Below are 14,271 nucleotides of genomic sequence, written 5' to 3'. Positions count from 1 at the left end.
TGATAAATGGGAAAAATCAGTGAAGAGATAGGTATTTGTTTAGCTATAACTTTATGACAATTGAAAAGACATTAAAGGATTTTAAGCAGAAAATTAAAATTATGTGTTTATAAATTCCTTAATGCAGTGATAAATATGATAGAACGTATTAGAAGAGATTTTTAAGTTGTTTTAGATCTAGCTCTTGGGAGTCCTTAGTATGTAACATTTGTATATGTATAGGTATGTGTGTGTGTTGCTATATATATTATTATGTGTACATAGTTAAGTATTTTACATATTATTTAGATGGAGTCTATAAATTGACTTTCCTTCAATGATGAAAGAAAATAACGAACAGAACATTGAGAAATGCCAGTATTTAATGAGTATGAGAAGAAGAAAAAAATAGAGTAATCTAGTGACGTGTCAGGAACTAAAAGTGAAGGGGCTTAGAGATGGCTTAGTGTTTAAGAGAGGTGGCTGCTCATCTAAAGAGCTCAGGTTGGATTCTCAGCACACTCCAGTTCCAGGGCGGAGAGGGAGTGCAACTCTTCTGGCATCCATGGGCATGGCAAGTACATGGCGACCAGACACGCCCATGCATACAACATTAAAATCAATTATTAAAAACAAAAAAGAAGAGAAGAGCTGGCATAGGCAAGTGAATAAGGAATTAGAGAACTGCAGTTTCTCAGTTTGGGAATACAGGGATATTTAAAAGCAAACACAAGTGCTGAAAAGGCTGTGGAGAAAATAGAACCCTGTCGCACACTGCACAGTAATGTAAATTAGTATAGCCAGTACAGGAAAGTTACTGTATTAGTCAGCTGTTCTATTCAGAGTTATAAATCCAGTCAATATATCAAGGAAATAGCCAAGTCTACATCCTTATTACTGCACTAGCCATAATAGCTAGGAAATGGAAATCTAAGTTTCCAACAATTAGTGATGGCTCACCTGTGCGGTGGAAATTCATTCAGCCATAAAACAGAATTAAATCTTACCATTTGTAACCGTATGAATTGAACTGGAGCTAGTTTTAGTTACCATTGCTGTGATGAGGCACCATGACCAAGGCAACTTATAAAAGGAATCATCTCACTGGGGTCAGACGGTGAGCCCATGATCACCATGGCAGGGAGCATGGCAGCAGGGAGGCAGGGGTGGTGCTGTGGCTGAGTTCACATCCTCATCTGATGACAGCAGGCAGAGAGAGAGGAGGGGGTTCTGGGCCAACCTCAAAGCCTGCCATAGTGACACACCTCCTCCAACAACAAGTCACATCGCCTGTCCTTCCCAGACAGGTCCACTACTGGGGGACCATACACTAAAGTACCTGAGCCTATGGAGGCCATTCTCATTCAGACCACGAGAGAGCTCCTTAGGTTAAGTGAAATAAGCACACGAACCTAAAATGTTGATTACCTGGAGCTTGAAAGTATAATGGGTGGATATTAGAGGCTGGGCAGGGAGAGATAAAGAAAATAATTGAAGTTCAGGTATGTTACACCACATAATCTTGACTATAAATAACAGCAATAAACAGTATATTTAAAAATCTAGATGAAAGGATTTGAATATTCTCATAAATAAATGACGAGCCATGATTTCAACATTATGTAATGTAGACATCAAGACATCACATGATGCTCCATAACTATGTTCAGTTTTCATGTGTCACAAACAAAAATCCCATTCCAACCTCAGTTAATGTCTGATTTTTTTCTCTCTCTTAGTATCTAGCAGGCTTTCAAAGCCTCAGCAAAATGTGTATAAAGTCACTTATAGTAGAATATAAGGGTCTGGAAGTGAAACAAGTATTAGTGTCCTTGAAAGAATATAAATGGGATGGCATTTCTACACAAGAAATCTAGATCACTGAACAGATGGACATTGTAACATTGTTTTTATGTCATTATCTATGTACTTGGAGCTTACAAAACATCCTACTACCAGAGTTTTTGCATTCTAGTAATATATTGTCAGTCTCATACTAAATCATGCCTTTGATTCTTGAGTATTAAGTTAAGAGTGTGTAAAGCCGGGTGTGTTGGCGCAGGCCTTTAATCCCAGCACTCCAGAGGCAGAGGCAGGCAGGTCTGTGTGAGTTCCAGGCCAGCCTTGTCTACAGAGTGAGTCCAGGACTTTGTCATTTGTTCATCGAGTGAGTACTTCATTCTACTTTTTTCAAAGCATAGTTTTCTGCCTGCTCTCCTCAGCCTCTCACATGCCAGGCAGGCCCTCCTAACAGAGTACCTGCAGCTCTCACTTTCTGTAATTTTTTTCTTTGAAGGCCCACAGTTATAGTTAGTATGCAAAGCTATGTTAGTTTATAAATGCAATTTTATCCAAATCAATTTAAACTTTCCATTTTATAATGTCCACTTAATTAGAATCATGTTTTATGACTATTCAAACCTTGGTGATAGTATCTTTTTTGTGTGACTAAAATTAATTCTTTGGTGAAAGTTTTTGATTAAAAAAACCCTTTGTGTATTCTTATAGGCTGCCTTCACCAAGTGGAGTTTATTTATTTGCTTGTTTGCTTGCTTATTTATTTATTTATTTACTTATTTATTGAGTCTCATGGATCTTTATTCTGGGAGCTTGGGCTGGGAGGAAAAACCCATCCAACAACATACTTTAAATGTAAAAAATGTAAAAATGGGAAGAGTTGAGGTGAATATGATCCAGACACCTACAAATTCCAATTTAAGTACAATTTAAGTTAAATTATGTTATAGAAATATACAGTATGCTGGGTATGTTAGTACATGCCTGTAATTGCAACACTTGGGAGGGTAAGGCCAGCCTGGGCTACAGTGTGAAATCTTGTCACCCCCTCACACACCCCAACCTACAAATAAACAAATTCCTATGAGAAAACTGAACAGACAGACTCAAGTAAACAACCACAAGAAAGTACTTGTCAGTTAGGTCCTACTAATTCTTCTTAATTCTCTCTGATTTTTCTTCCTGGTCGTCTATTCCGTTCTTTGCAGTCTTTTCTTCAGCCCCTTCATTTTCCTGGTTTGTAGTTTGCTTAGGTCTTGCTTCTGTGTATGAATCCTTCCAAAAGTTCTACCAAAAGTATCCTGAGAGATATTCTTTCTCTTCTTTGGCTTGAGAGCTTTGGGCATTTTCGTGCACAGTTTGTAAAAGTCGTCTGATCTAAGTGTGTCCTGCTCAGGACCAGGTCCAGCAGTGGGCCCGTCTCTTCCAGGTTGGTTCATGGTGTTCTGCAACCAGATTTCTTCAACAGTAGTTTATAGCTTCGGAAGTAAACCTCCCCATTCAGTGCAGCGAAGTGTAGGACATATTCTAATCCAGCCAGTCGGACATTTGACATGGTGGGGCCTCGGAAGAAATTAAGAATTTTAAATCTTCTGTTACATCAAAATCATCACCAGCAAATATCAGTATTGGTTTTCTTCCCTCGGGGCATTTACGAGTCTTAATATCTTTTAAAGACACAAATTTCTCAATAAATAGTTCAATCATATCCAGCACATGGTAGGCATCCATACGCCCTATTACTAGATTATTTGGCCTCTTCTTAATATGGGAGCCCAACATGAATAAAGAACAGTCTGACTTCTTTGAAAAGAACTCCAGTTATGTCGAATCCCCGAATGACCTTGTACTGTTTTTCTTTTTATATAGACTCCATATGGTTTCTTCAGTGCACACACATCTCTGAGTACTTGTGTCACGGTTGTATTTGCATTTCCACCTGTATTCAGCATGGCATTCTTACTGTTTTCATTGACATTTGGTTCTCTCTTCTCAAGGAATCAATTAGCCCTTTTTGTTGTAGGCTTTATGACGTTATCCAAAGCATTCATCCCTACCAGAACCCCTAGCAAATGCCTTTTTTAAAAAATGAGTTTTATTTCTTTTTTTTTTAAGACAGGATCTCATAATAAAGCCATGGTCAGCCTTGAACTTTTAGTATTTTTGTTGATTGATTATTATGTATACAGTGCTCTGCTTGCATGTACACCCATAGGCCAGAAGAGGGCATCAGATCACATTGTAGCTGGTTGTGAGCCACCATGTAGTTGCTGGGAATTGAACTCAGTACCTCTGGAAGAGGAGTCAGTGCTTTTAACCTCTAAGCCATCTCTCTAGCTTACTTGTTTATTTATTTATTTTTATTTTTTGAGACGTCCACTCACTGTGTAGCCTTGGCTGGCCTATAACTCACTATGAAGACCAGTCTAGTCTCAAACTCACAGAAGCCCACCTGCCTCACCTTCCAAGTGTTGGAATTAAAAGTGTGTCACCACATAGACTGAAGGTGGACTTTTAAAATTGAAACTGGCAATGTAATGTGGTCCTACAGTTTAGTTCAATATCAAATAAGATAAAAATGATTATATGGGAAAAAAGACAACTTACTGTTTCTTTTATAAGGACATTTAGTTCCTTTTTATTATTATTAATTAATTTATTCACTTTACATCACTATCATAGCTCCGTCCCTCCTCCCAGTCCCATGATCTCTTTCCCCTCCTCCCTCCTCTATTCATTGGAAAAGGGGAGCCCCGCTCACCAACCCTTAAAGTGATAGTGAAAAAAATTATAGATGTAAAACAGCAAGACCGGGTGTGGTGGCACACGCCTGTAATCCCAGCACTTGGAGGCAGAGGCAGGAGGATCGCTGTGATTTCGAGGCCATCCTGGTCTACAAAGTGAGTCCAGGACAGCCAGGGCTATACAGAGAAACCCTGTCTCGAAAAACAAAAACAAAAATAAACAAAACAACAGCAAGTAATGTTCCAGGTTAACAGTAAGATTATTACCATATTGGTAAAGAAATTATAAAAGAAGTAAATGAAGCTGAGCACGGTGGTGCACGCCTATAATCCCAGCACTCGGGAGGCAGAGGCAGGCAGATGGCTGTGAGTTCGAGGCCAGCCTGGTCTACAAAGTGAGTCCAGGACAGCCAAGGCTGCACAGAGAGACCCCGTCTCGAAAAAACAAAACAAAACAAAAAAACCCTAAAACCCAAAAAGAAGTAAATGAAAATATGTAACCTCAAATTTTTATACTAATAAAAATAAAAACCCCTTTATAAACTTTGTACAAATTAAACTGGTGCTTTATTATTAAAATTGTATTTAAATGTACTGTTTCAGAACCACTGTTCCAGTTTGGAAAATGTTGAGAATATGTACAATCTCTCAACTGCTCTATAGTAACATTCAAATGAAGTATGGATACTGTTGTTGTGGTTGTTGTTGTTGTTGTTGTCCTTCTCCTTCTCCTTCATCTTACTTTCTAGATAGTCACCATGATGACTGAATGTGTGAATACTGAGCCATTCGTGGGTCTTATGGGCCTTTGGTCACAACACTGTTAATTGGCTAGTCAGTGCGTGTTAAATAGTTAGTCAGTTTATGCTTCTCTTAAAGGCACCACCTCCTTAATTCCAGCACTGGGATTGCTAAGGACAAGAGGATCAAGAATTCAAAGTCAGCCTTGGTTATGTAGCAAATCAAGGCCAGCCTGGGTACTTGAGAACCTGTCTACAAATGAACAAACAAATGGATACTTTATTTAATGTGTGCCACTCAATTCCTTAGTACCTATAACTCATGTGGAAGCATACATGACCTGACCCATTTTCTCTAAGCGACATCACAGCTTGCATACACTTGGCAACATTACACAACACTGAAACCTTGTGCTTCGATCATTTTATACAACAGAATTGACAAAAACAAAAAACAAAAACTAAAAAATATGAAAAACAACATTGTGTAGTCTGTAAGAAGGACAGTTGTTTATAGCAGTGAGTACTGAGGCAGGAAAGCAGAGTGCTGGAGCCTCAGTTGGGGATATGTGTTATGTAATTTAAGAAACTTGTGGGGTTTTTGTTTTTGCTTCTTGTTATTGACACTTTGTACATGTCAAATGAGGGCAGAACCACAGAGAATATATATTTTAGAGTATGAATAATAGTGAATGCATTTGTAATTACAGAATCTGAAAACATCTCTTGTTTCTTTTTGTATTTTTGGGTAGTTCACACCCTGAAATGGACAGAGCACGGGAAGGGTTCCACGCCCAACTGCATCTTGGCTCAGGGTATACTTTTGGTTTAGACATGTCAGTTAACTCAGACTTTATGCTATCCTCTTGCTTGCTTTATATGGGAACAGTTCTTAACCTTCAGAGGCTATTGTCACCTGGTGGGACCAAAGGACTACTGCACAGTCACTTGCTTAAGGGAATGAATAATTTTACAATCCTTTAGACCCGTGTGTCACCTCTCAGCTCTTGGTTCCTTAGACTTGTCCAGTTCTTAACTCGGTGTAATTTATTTTCCCATAGTTTTGTTCTCCACACTAATTTTTAACCTTGCACTCTGCAGTGATAGCGGAAATTTGGTGTTAATTAAAATTCAGTAATTTCTATTTTAAATTGAGTCAGTTTATGCAACTGTTCTCCACCATCCTGATCATAGTGTCTGAGTTCTGAGGTGATGAAGCCACATTCCGTTAAGAAATTGGCATACCTGTCTTGTCCTCAGCATCACATCTTGAATGCTTTTGGGACCACCACCCCCTCACTCAACCTCACTGCTTTTTTGTATGTGTTTTGGTTTTTGAGACAAGGTTTCTCCATGTAGCCCTGGCTGTTCTAGACTTGTTTGTAGACCAGGCTGGCCTTGAACTCACAAAGATCCACCTGTCTCTGCTTCCCAAGTGCTGGATTTACAGGCATGCAGCCCAGGATCCAGCTCTCACTGCCTTCTTAGTGGCAGTCTCAGGCCAAGAGTGTCCTAGATCATCGAGGACCTAAGCTGGTGCTCATGTTGCTTGGCGTGTGACATCGCCTGTGATTTGGAAGTTTACAGGCTCTGCATGATACACATATTCCTAAACACTCCTTTTGGAAGATAATAGAGATTATTAGAATGCTGTAATTGTGTTCCATTTGTAACAAATCTTTAATATATCTTTCTACTTAATATATTATTTCAAGATTTTGTCTTAAATTGAAACCCTTATAAGTTTGTTCCCTTTTTGCTATTTTGGATTTAAGCAAATACATATATAGAATTCCAATACTGCTTTTTAATATATTATAGGGGTTAAGGAATAAACCAAAGAAAACAGCACATGTGAAACCAGACCTCATAGATGTTGATCTTGTGAGAGGTAAGTCCTGCTTAAGTTAATTGTAATACAAGTACGCACTGATCCTGAAGAAACAATTCAAAATAGTTTCGATATGTGCCTTTGTAGAAATAAAGGCAATTCTAGCCTACATGAGGACAGGAATAGTATACCTGAGAGAAAATAGGAACACCAGTTTGTTTTTCATTTCATTGAAATAAAATTTCAAGGAATAGTATACAAGAATAACAGTTCCTGTTTGCATAGCAAACTGTAAGGACTTACTATTAAATTTAAATTATAGCTGTGTGTTGTGGGAGATGGCTATAACCCTAGCATGTAAAACAAACGGATGAATGAATGAATGAAAACAAAAGGAAAAAAAGCCAGGGTCTCATTTGGTAGCCCTGTCTGGTGTAGAACTCAACTGTGTAGATTATGTTGGCCTTAAAGTCACCAACCTCTGCCTCTTGAGTGCTGGAAGTATAGGTACATGTTGCAATGAAGGAAGCTGGAGGCTAACCTCTGGTGTCTTCCTGGACTGTTTTCCACTGTATTTACTGAGGAAGTGTCTATGCCTTACCCCAGAACAGTGGTTCTTAATCTTCCTAATGCTGTGACCCTTTAGTACAGTTCCTCCTCCTGTTGATGAGACTTCCCAACTGTAAAATTATTTTTGTTGCCACTCTAGATCTGTAATTTTGTGAGCCCAAAGGAGTCACAACCTACAGGTTGAGAACTAATGGCCTAGACCTTGCTGATTTGGCTCACTTGCCCCCAGGTACCCCTGTGTCCAGTTGCAGAGTCCTGGCATTATATAGCTTGGCACTTTACTGCCAGGCTTTTATGTGGATGTCAGGCATCAGAACTCTAGTCCTCAGCTTCACTTAATGAGCCATCTCCCTGGCTTACTATACAATTCCTAATGAGTTAAAATAAGTCTTGTTTTTATGAAATATGTGGAAGAAATCCTGTTATTTCAGCTGATAGTTGTTTCCAAGGTGCATTTTGAGTATATCTGAATAAGATTGCTTTTGGAAATGACTGCTATCCCATAGTAGATATTCCTCAGTCATAGAATGGAATAAACTTATATGGCATTTGTTGTTTTTCAAACATTGAAATGCTTTCTGTAGGGATTAAAGGGCTGTGGAATCTGCTCTTATGTTTTACTTTTTTCCTCAGGGTCTGCATTTGCTAAGGCGAAGCCTGAAAGTCCTTGGACTTCTCTGACTAGAAAAGGGATAGTTCGAGTTGTATTTTTCCCCTTTTTCTTCCGGTGGTGGTTACAAGTAACGTCGAAGGTCATCTTTGCCTGGCTTCTTGTCCTCTATCTTCTACAAGGTATCATTAAGTGATGGAAATATATGTGCTTTTCAGGATGTTGTATTCTTTATGACCCCGCTTTCTTCTAAGTATGTACTGTTACTGTGCATGAAGTAGCTGTGTTACATACAAACGACTCTGAAATGAAATGTTTGAGATCTGTGCAATGGCCTAGTAGACCATGGGGCTCGAGTTGATCCCTGGGGCCCATGTGGTGGCGGCAGAGGGAGAGAACTAGCCGCTGTAAGTTGTCCTCTGGCCCCATGTGCGGGTCAGAGTCGGGGAAGGAGTGTAAGGAGTGGGAAAGAGGAGGGAGAGGGGAGGGACAGATGGAGGGAGAGGTGACCTAGAAAGAGAAACAGGATTTTAATTAGATAAAAACCTTTGTGCCCCGCCCCCAACACACACACACAGGCACACACTTGTCTTCCTTCTGTAGCATATGCTGACCTTGAAATATGGCTTTGGCTTCCTGAGTTAAGATTATTGCGGGAGGGCATCGTGCCTGGCGCTTCCTTTTATTTATTCATTATTTTTAGTACCACTTCTGCAAGTTAATTTTTTTTCTGTATGAAATATGGTTTTATTTTCTGTGTCTTTACCACTGTGATCTGATCCATTGTTAGGCTGTTTATAACACACACTTTTTTAAGTGCTTTCTTAGATTCCTGTTTAATGTCTACAGTAGCACAGGAGAGTAGAAAGACTACTATGTCTAGCTATATGGACATGGCACTTGAAAACCTGAGGCTTCCCCATAGAATAGTGTCACATAACACATGTCACCGTTGTTCAAATCTGAGCATTCTGACTTCCTAGCCACAAGCCTGTTGTTGCTTCCCAGCATTCTGTTACAGTCTCTCTGCTAAAATGCATTGTGTGACATTTCTAAAATTTCTTCACGTGTTATCTAGGTCTTGTGATTTTCTAAAATGGTTTATTTTATGTGTATGACTGTTTTGCTTGCATGTATGTGCACTACATGCATGCTTGGTGCTGCAGAGGTCAGAAAAGGGTGTTAGACCCCTAGATCCGGAGGTACAGATGCGTGTGGGTATCCATGTGGGTGCTGGAACTGAGTCTGGTCTTGGACTTCTGCATGGAGCAGCAGGTGCTGTTAACTGCTAAACCATACCTCTAGCCCTATGTCTTATGATTTTGATTAAGGAAAATATTTTTGTTAAAATACTTAATTTTATTAAATTATACCCATCATGACATTTTCCCATGAGTGCATACATAGGCAGTTTTGCAAAATATATACATTATATAATCATATTACTATGCTCAACAAATGAACAAGGCCTTCGTCATCATCATCATCATCATCCCTTGAAAATGGAACTAAATACTCTGAGTTTAAATATTAAACGTGCTTGGACCTGAAGGCCCAGGCGATGGCTTCACTTTTGTTGTAAATTTGGCTTGTATTTATAGCCTAAGGAAGAAAATGTTTTCTTTTCCATGTGCCAGAAATAATTTCTAAAGAACATTTTGATGGAAGCAGATGTGGTTTATGAATGCGATTCTCATGCTAGGAGGGGTGAGGATTGATTGCCACGAGTTCCAGGAGAGCCTGGCCTACAACAACAAAGGAAGAGAAGCAAGTTTTTACTTTCTTTTTAAACTCATGGAAATATCTTAAAAACAAAACCAAAGCAGCTCCTGCCTGGAGTTACTCGTGTTATGGCAAACTACGATGACAGCTATACCTGAAGTAGAAGAAATAAACCCGTTTCAGGACATCAGCCCATAAAGGTTTTATGCTAGACAGTCTGACGGATGGAGGGAGGGAAAACAAGCTTCCTTCTGTATGCTGCACTGATTAACATTCTTGAGTGGTTACTGACTTTCCTGAGAAGTACGTACAAGAATATTTGTGTTCAAAGTCTTAAGTAATGGAGCTGGAGACTTTGCTTTGGTGGTAGAAGCCCAGCATATGTAGAGTTAGATACCCAGCACCGTGTAACCCTGGGCACAGCGGTGTACTCTTGTGTTCTAGCACCCAGGAAGCAGAGGCAAGAGACTTGGAAGTTCACAGTCATCTTTATCTGCTTAGGTCCTGGCTGGGCTGAGATACATGAGGTCTCACCCCAGAGGGCAAACACTTGAATACTGACAAGCCTTTTGTAACCTTATGAGACACTTACTAAAAGACTTCCTTGCTATGTGTAGCCGTGTAAATGTACTTGAAATTAGTGTGATTTTTTTTTTTTTATTGTGACCTAACCAAAACCGACCTTAGATTTGAATTCATACAATCTTCATTACACAGCTGAGTGTGTATTTTAGTGTTATGTTATCTTGTTCCAAGAATATATTACCAAATATCATGGTTAGGCAATGTCAAATAATAAAAGAGCCTGGGGGTGACTGTGTGTGAGAGACGGTATCTCACTGTTTCTCTGGCGGACCTGGAACTCACTCTGTAGAACACCCTGTCCTTGAACTCACTGAGATCCACCTGCCTTTGGCTCCTGAGGGCTGGGATCAAGGCTGTGTGCCACCACACCTGGCAACATGGAGTAACATTTCAAACTTAGGAAAAGAATTCAGTAAGAAGTATTATAAGAACAATTTTTAAAGTTTTGAAAACTGACTACATATCTATAACTAAATGTATCCTTCTCTCTGTTTGTAGTTGCTGCAATAGTATTATTCTGTTCCGCTCCTAGCCCACATAGCATACCTCTAACTGAAGTGCTTGGCCCAATATGGCTGATGCTGCTCTTGGGAACTGTGCACTGCCAGATTGTCTCAACAAGAACACCCAAACCTCCTCTAAGCACAGGCGGTAAAAGAAGAAGGTACTGCTGGTCAAAAAGTGATCCTTTTGTAGATACTGTTATTTGAATATAGGATGGTGTGTGTGTGTGTGTGTGTGTGTGTGTGTGTGTGTATGTATGTATATATGTATGTATGTATGTATGTATGTATGTATGTATGTATGTATGTGCAGGTGCCCACAGAGACCAGAAGGGATTCGGGTCCCCTGGAGGTGGAGTAGCAGGTGGTTGGGAACTGCTGGATGTGGTGCTGGGAACTGAACCTCGGTCCTTTTGAAGAGCAGCAAGTGCTTTTAACCACTGAACCATCCTGGCAGTCCTTGGAATTGTTCTTAACTTTATAGAATACAGGGTTACTTTACAAAGTTGCTCTTTCTGATTAAACCCTATACACCAGAACCAGTCACCAGCTGACCAGTTTTCTGTATCTGTTTAGAGGCTATTTCAGTGCCACGTGTCTGTGGGGTTTGTTCTTGTTATAGTAATTTTGTTTGTTTCTTTGTTTTTCTTGAAGTTCATTTCTAGTCAGAAGTACCAATATAGAAAATAGATGTTAAGTGAAATAAATTAAGTTCTACTAATTAGAAGAATCTTGTGTTTCTAAGATTCTTCGAAATAGAGCCAAGGAAAAAAGACTTTATTAGATGTTATTTGAAGCTGTTTAATAGTGCCCACTGATGAGCAAGTCTCCTGACTGGCTCAGAGCACATTGCAGTTCTGTTTTAAAATGCTGTGGAACAATATTTCTTTTGAATATTATTGCTAAGACATTGTGATATTTGTAGTTTGGGAGTGTTAAGATTTAAGTCCATCTCATTTTTGAAAGGTAATAATCTACATTAGGTAAATACCTTTGCTTTATTAATTGGGCTATAAATTGTTCCCAATGTAAAGTTCTCCTCATCCACAGGGAAATGAGATGCTTTTGTATCTCTCTAGTATGATCCATGTAATCGTGTGTACACTGACTGCCGGCATGAGTAAGAGCAAGGAGCAATATCCTTGTATTTATAGAAACTGGACTTGACTACACACCATGGTACACGGTTCAAACGTCATCCAGTAAATTTGAGTTTATTGTATATTAATAAGCTTCTGTGTTTGTTCTGTGAATTTTTGAGTGTGCTTGAATGGTTATTAAAAATTTAAACTACCTTTGTAATCTTTTCTCATTAAGGAAATTAAGAAAAGCGGCCCATTTGGAAGTACATAGGGAAGGAGACGGTTCTAGCACCACAGATAACACACAGGAGGGAGCGGTGCAGAGCCATGGTGCAGACGCCTCTTACACTGTTGGCGCTGTCTTCAGAGATCTGTGGCATGCTGCTTTCTTTTTATCAGGGTTGGTATTTATTTTAGGTTTTATATGACATAAAGATGCTCTATTCCTTTTCTGATATTTGTCTAGGTAACGAATTTTAGTGACTTTGAATATTATAGCCTCATTACACATTTTATTTTGATAATCAGAGTGCTACAGCTTAAGGAGAAAGATCATAAAGTTTATGTGCAGCTGTGTGTAAATACATTTATCTGCATGGGGATGAGTACATACTAACAAAGTATAGTGAAGATTTCTGCATTTTGTTTGCTTTTTTAACCTAGTATTATTTTACTCTGTTAATTAGTTCATTGCATTAATCAGTATTGTAGGTTAGAATTTGCTTTAATACAGCATGTGACTAATATTTATATTGCCCTTTTCTTTTACATCTACTTCAACTTTCTAAAATTATTTGAAATAAGCACTGTGAGTTAAGTGGCTTAACTATGTGCTATAGTCTGAAGTTCCTCACCTGTACCCCAGGTCTGTGTGTAGTTCGTACTGTCAGTGAATGTTGACCAAGTAGGAAAAAATATTTGTAGCAGACTTCAAAAGTAAATTAAACCTAGCTCAATATTATACTATCAATACTTTAAAATACTTAGGTCAGATAGTTAAGAGTTAATCATACTGGTTTACATATGACATAGCTTATATTAGAAAATTAGTTTAAAAGCCATGGATTAATATTGGATGTATTTAAGGGGTGTTATATTAATAAATCAAGAAAAGATTGCGAATAACTTTTCTTTTAAAAAAACCAAACTTGTAGCTGGGCGTGGTGGCGCACGTCTTTAATCCCAGCACTTGGGAGGCAGAGGCAGGCGGATCGCTGTGAGTTTGAGGCCATCCTGGTCTACAAGGCGTGTCCAGGACAGCCAAGGCTACACAGAAAGATCTTGTCTCGAAAACCAAAAACCAAAAACAAAAAATAAAAAAAACCCAAACTTTTTCCTGTCACCTAGCTAACAGCCTCACTAGCTTCTGCTGACTACTTCCCTCCTTTTCCATCCCTTTGTATCTGTGCTTTTATGGTAACGTTTACCATCTGTTAAGCAAATGTGTCCTGTGTTTATTTTTACTGCTTGTAATTTCTTAGAAATGATATTCTAAATTATTTTGATAGTCAGCAGTAACATGGCTCTTAATCCAATTGTCTATTTTCCCGTAAAGATGATTTGTTTTTATTTCTGTTTTTAACTTGGACTCTATTCTGTCTCACCTAAGAGAGCGTTTTGTTTTGTTTTTTTAACAGTTTTCTCTCATAAGGAATAAAAGTTTAATTAGTGCAAAGTCAGATTCTTTCCCAAGACTTTCAGACAAGCAATTATAAGTAGCCACGTAGATATTTAGCTTTCAGGGGACCATTTAGTTGTTTTGATTTCAGTGAGCGATAACGCTATATTATGGAGAACATTTAGATTAGTTTCTACTCAAATGAGACCCAGACTTCATTTTTCTTTCTGCTGATCCATAGCATGAAAATGGCTAGAACTGCTAGTCATTGAAACTACAGTGCCCAACTCCTTTGGTACTGACTCTGTTTAATTATGGCAACTGTACGTTATAAGTAGCTTAAAACATGAACTGCTCTTAGCTGTCTCCTTTAGGGTTTGGCTTGCCAGCATAAGAATGAGACTTTTTAAAATATTAGGTACAAACAGATCCTGGGGAAAAATCCTAATTTTAGAAGTCCTATGCTAAATTCTGAAATCTTAGTGTCCTG

The 14,271-nt window shown here is 38.8% G+C and overlaps 1 protein-coding gene and 1 pseudogene across 3 annotated transcripts in view; one reads left to right on the top strand and one right to left on the bottom strand.

Moving 5' to 3' along the window:
* Phtf2 (putative homeodomain transcription factor 2) overlaps positions 1 to 14,271 on the top strand; it is a 65,322-nt gene that overhangs the window by 27,417 nt on the left and 23,634 nt on the right. For all 3 annotated transcript variants that reach the window (XM_051152095.1, XM_051152094.1, XM_051152096.1), the window contains exons 3-6: positions 7,082 to 7,151; positions 8,295 to 8,453; positions 11,077 to 11,242; positions 12,399 to 12,563. In XM_051152095.1, coding sequence (XP_051008052.1) covers positions 7,082 to 7,151; positions 8,295 to 8,453; positions 11,077 to 11,242; positions 12,399 to 12,563 — 560 coding nt within the window. The remainder of the gene's footprint in view (positions 1 to 7,081; positions 7,152 to 8,294; positions 8,454 to 11,076; positions 11,243 to 12,398; positions 12,564 to 14,271) is intronic.
* On the bottom strand, positions 2,816 to 3,833 carry LOC127194604 (ribosome production factor 2 homolog; annotated as a pseudogene).

This window comes from Acomys russatus, chromosome 10 (assembly GCF_903995435.1).
Source record: "Acomys russatus chromosome 10, mAcoRus1.1, whole genome shotgun sequence".
NCBI classification, from domain to species: Eukaryota; Metazoa; Chordata; class Mammalia; order Rodentia; family Muridae; genus Acomys; species Acomys russatus.
Note: the sequence above shows the minus strand (reverse complement) of the source record. Positions and strands in the feature narration are given on the sequence as shown.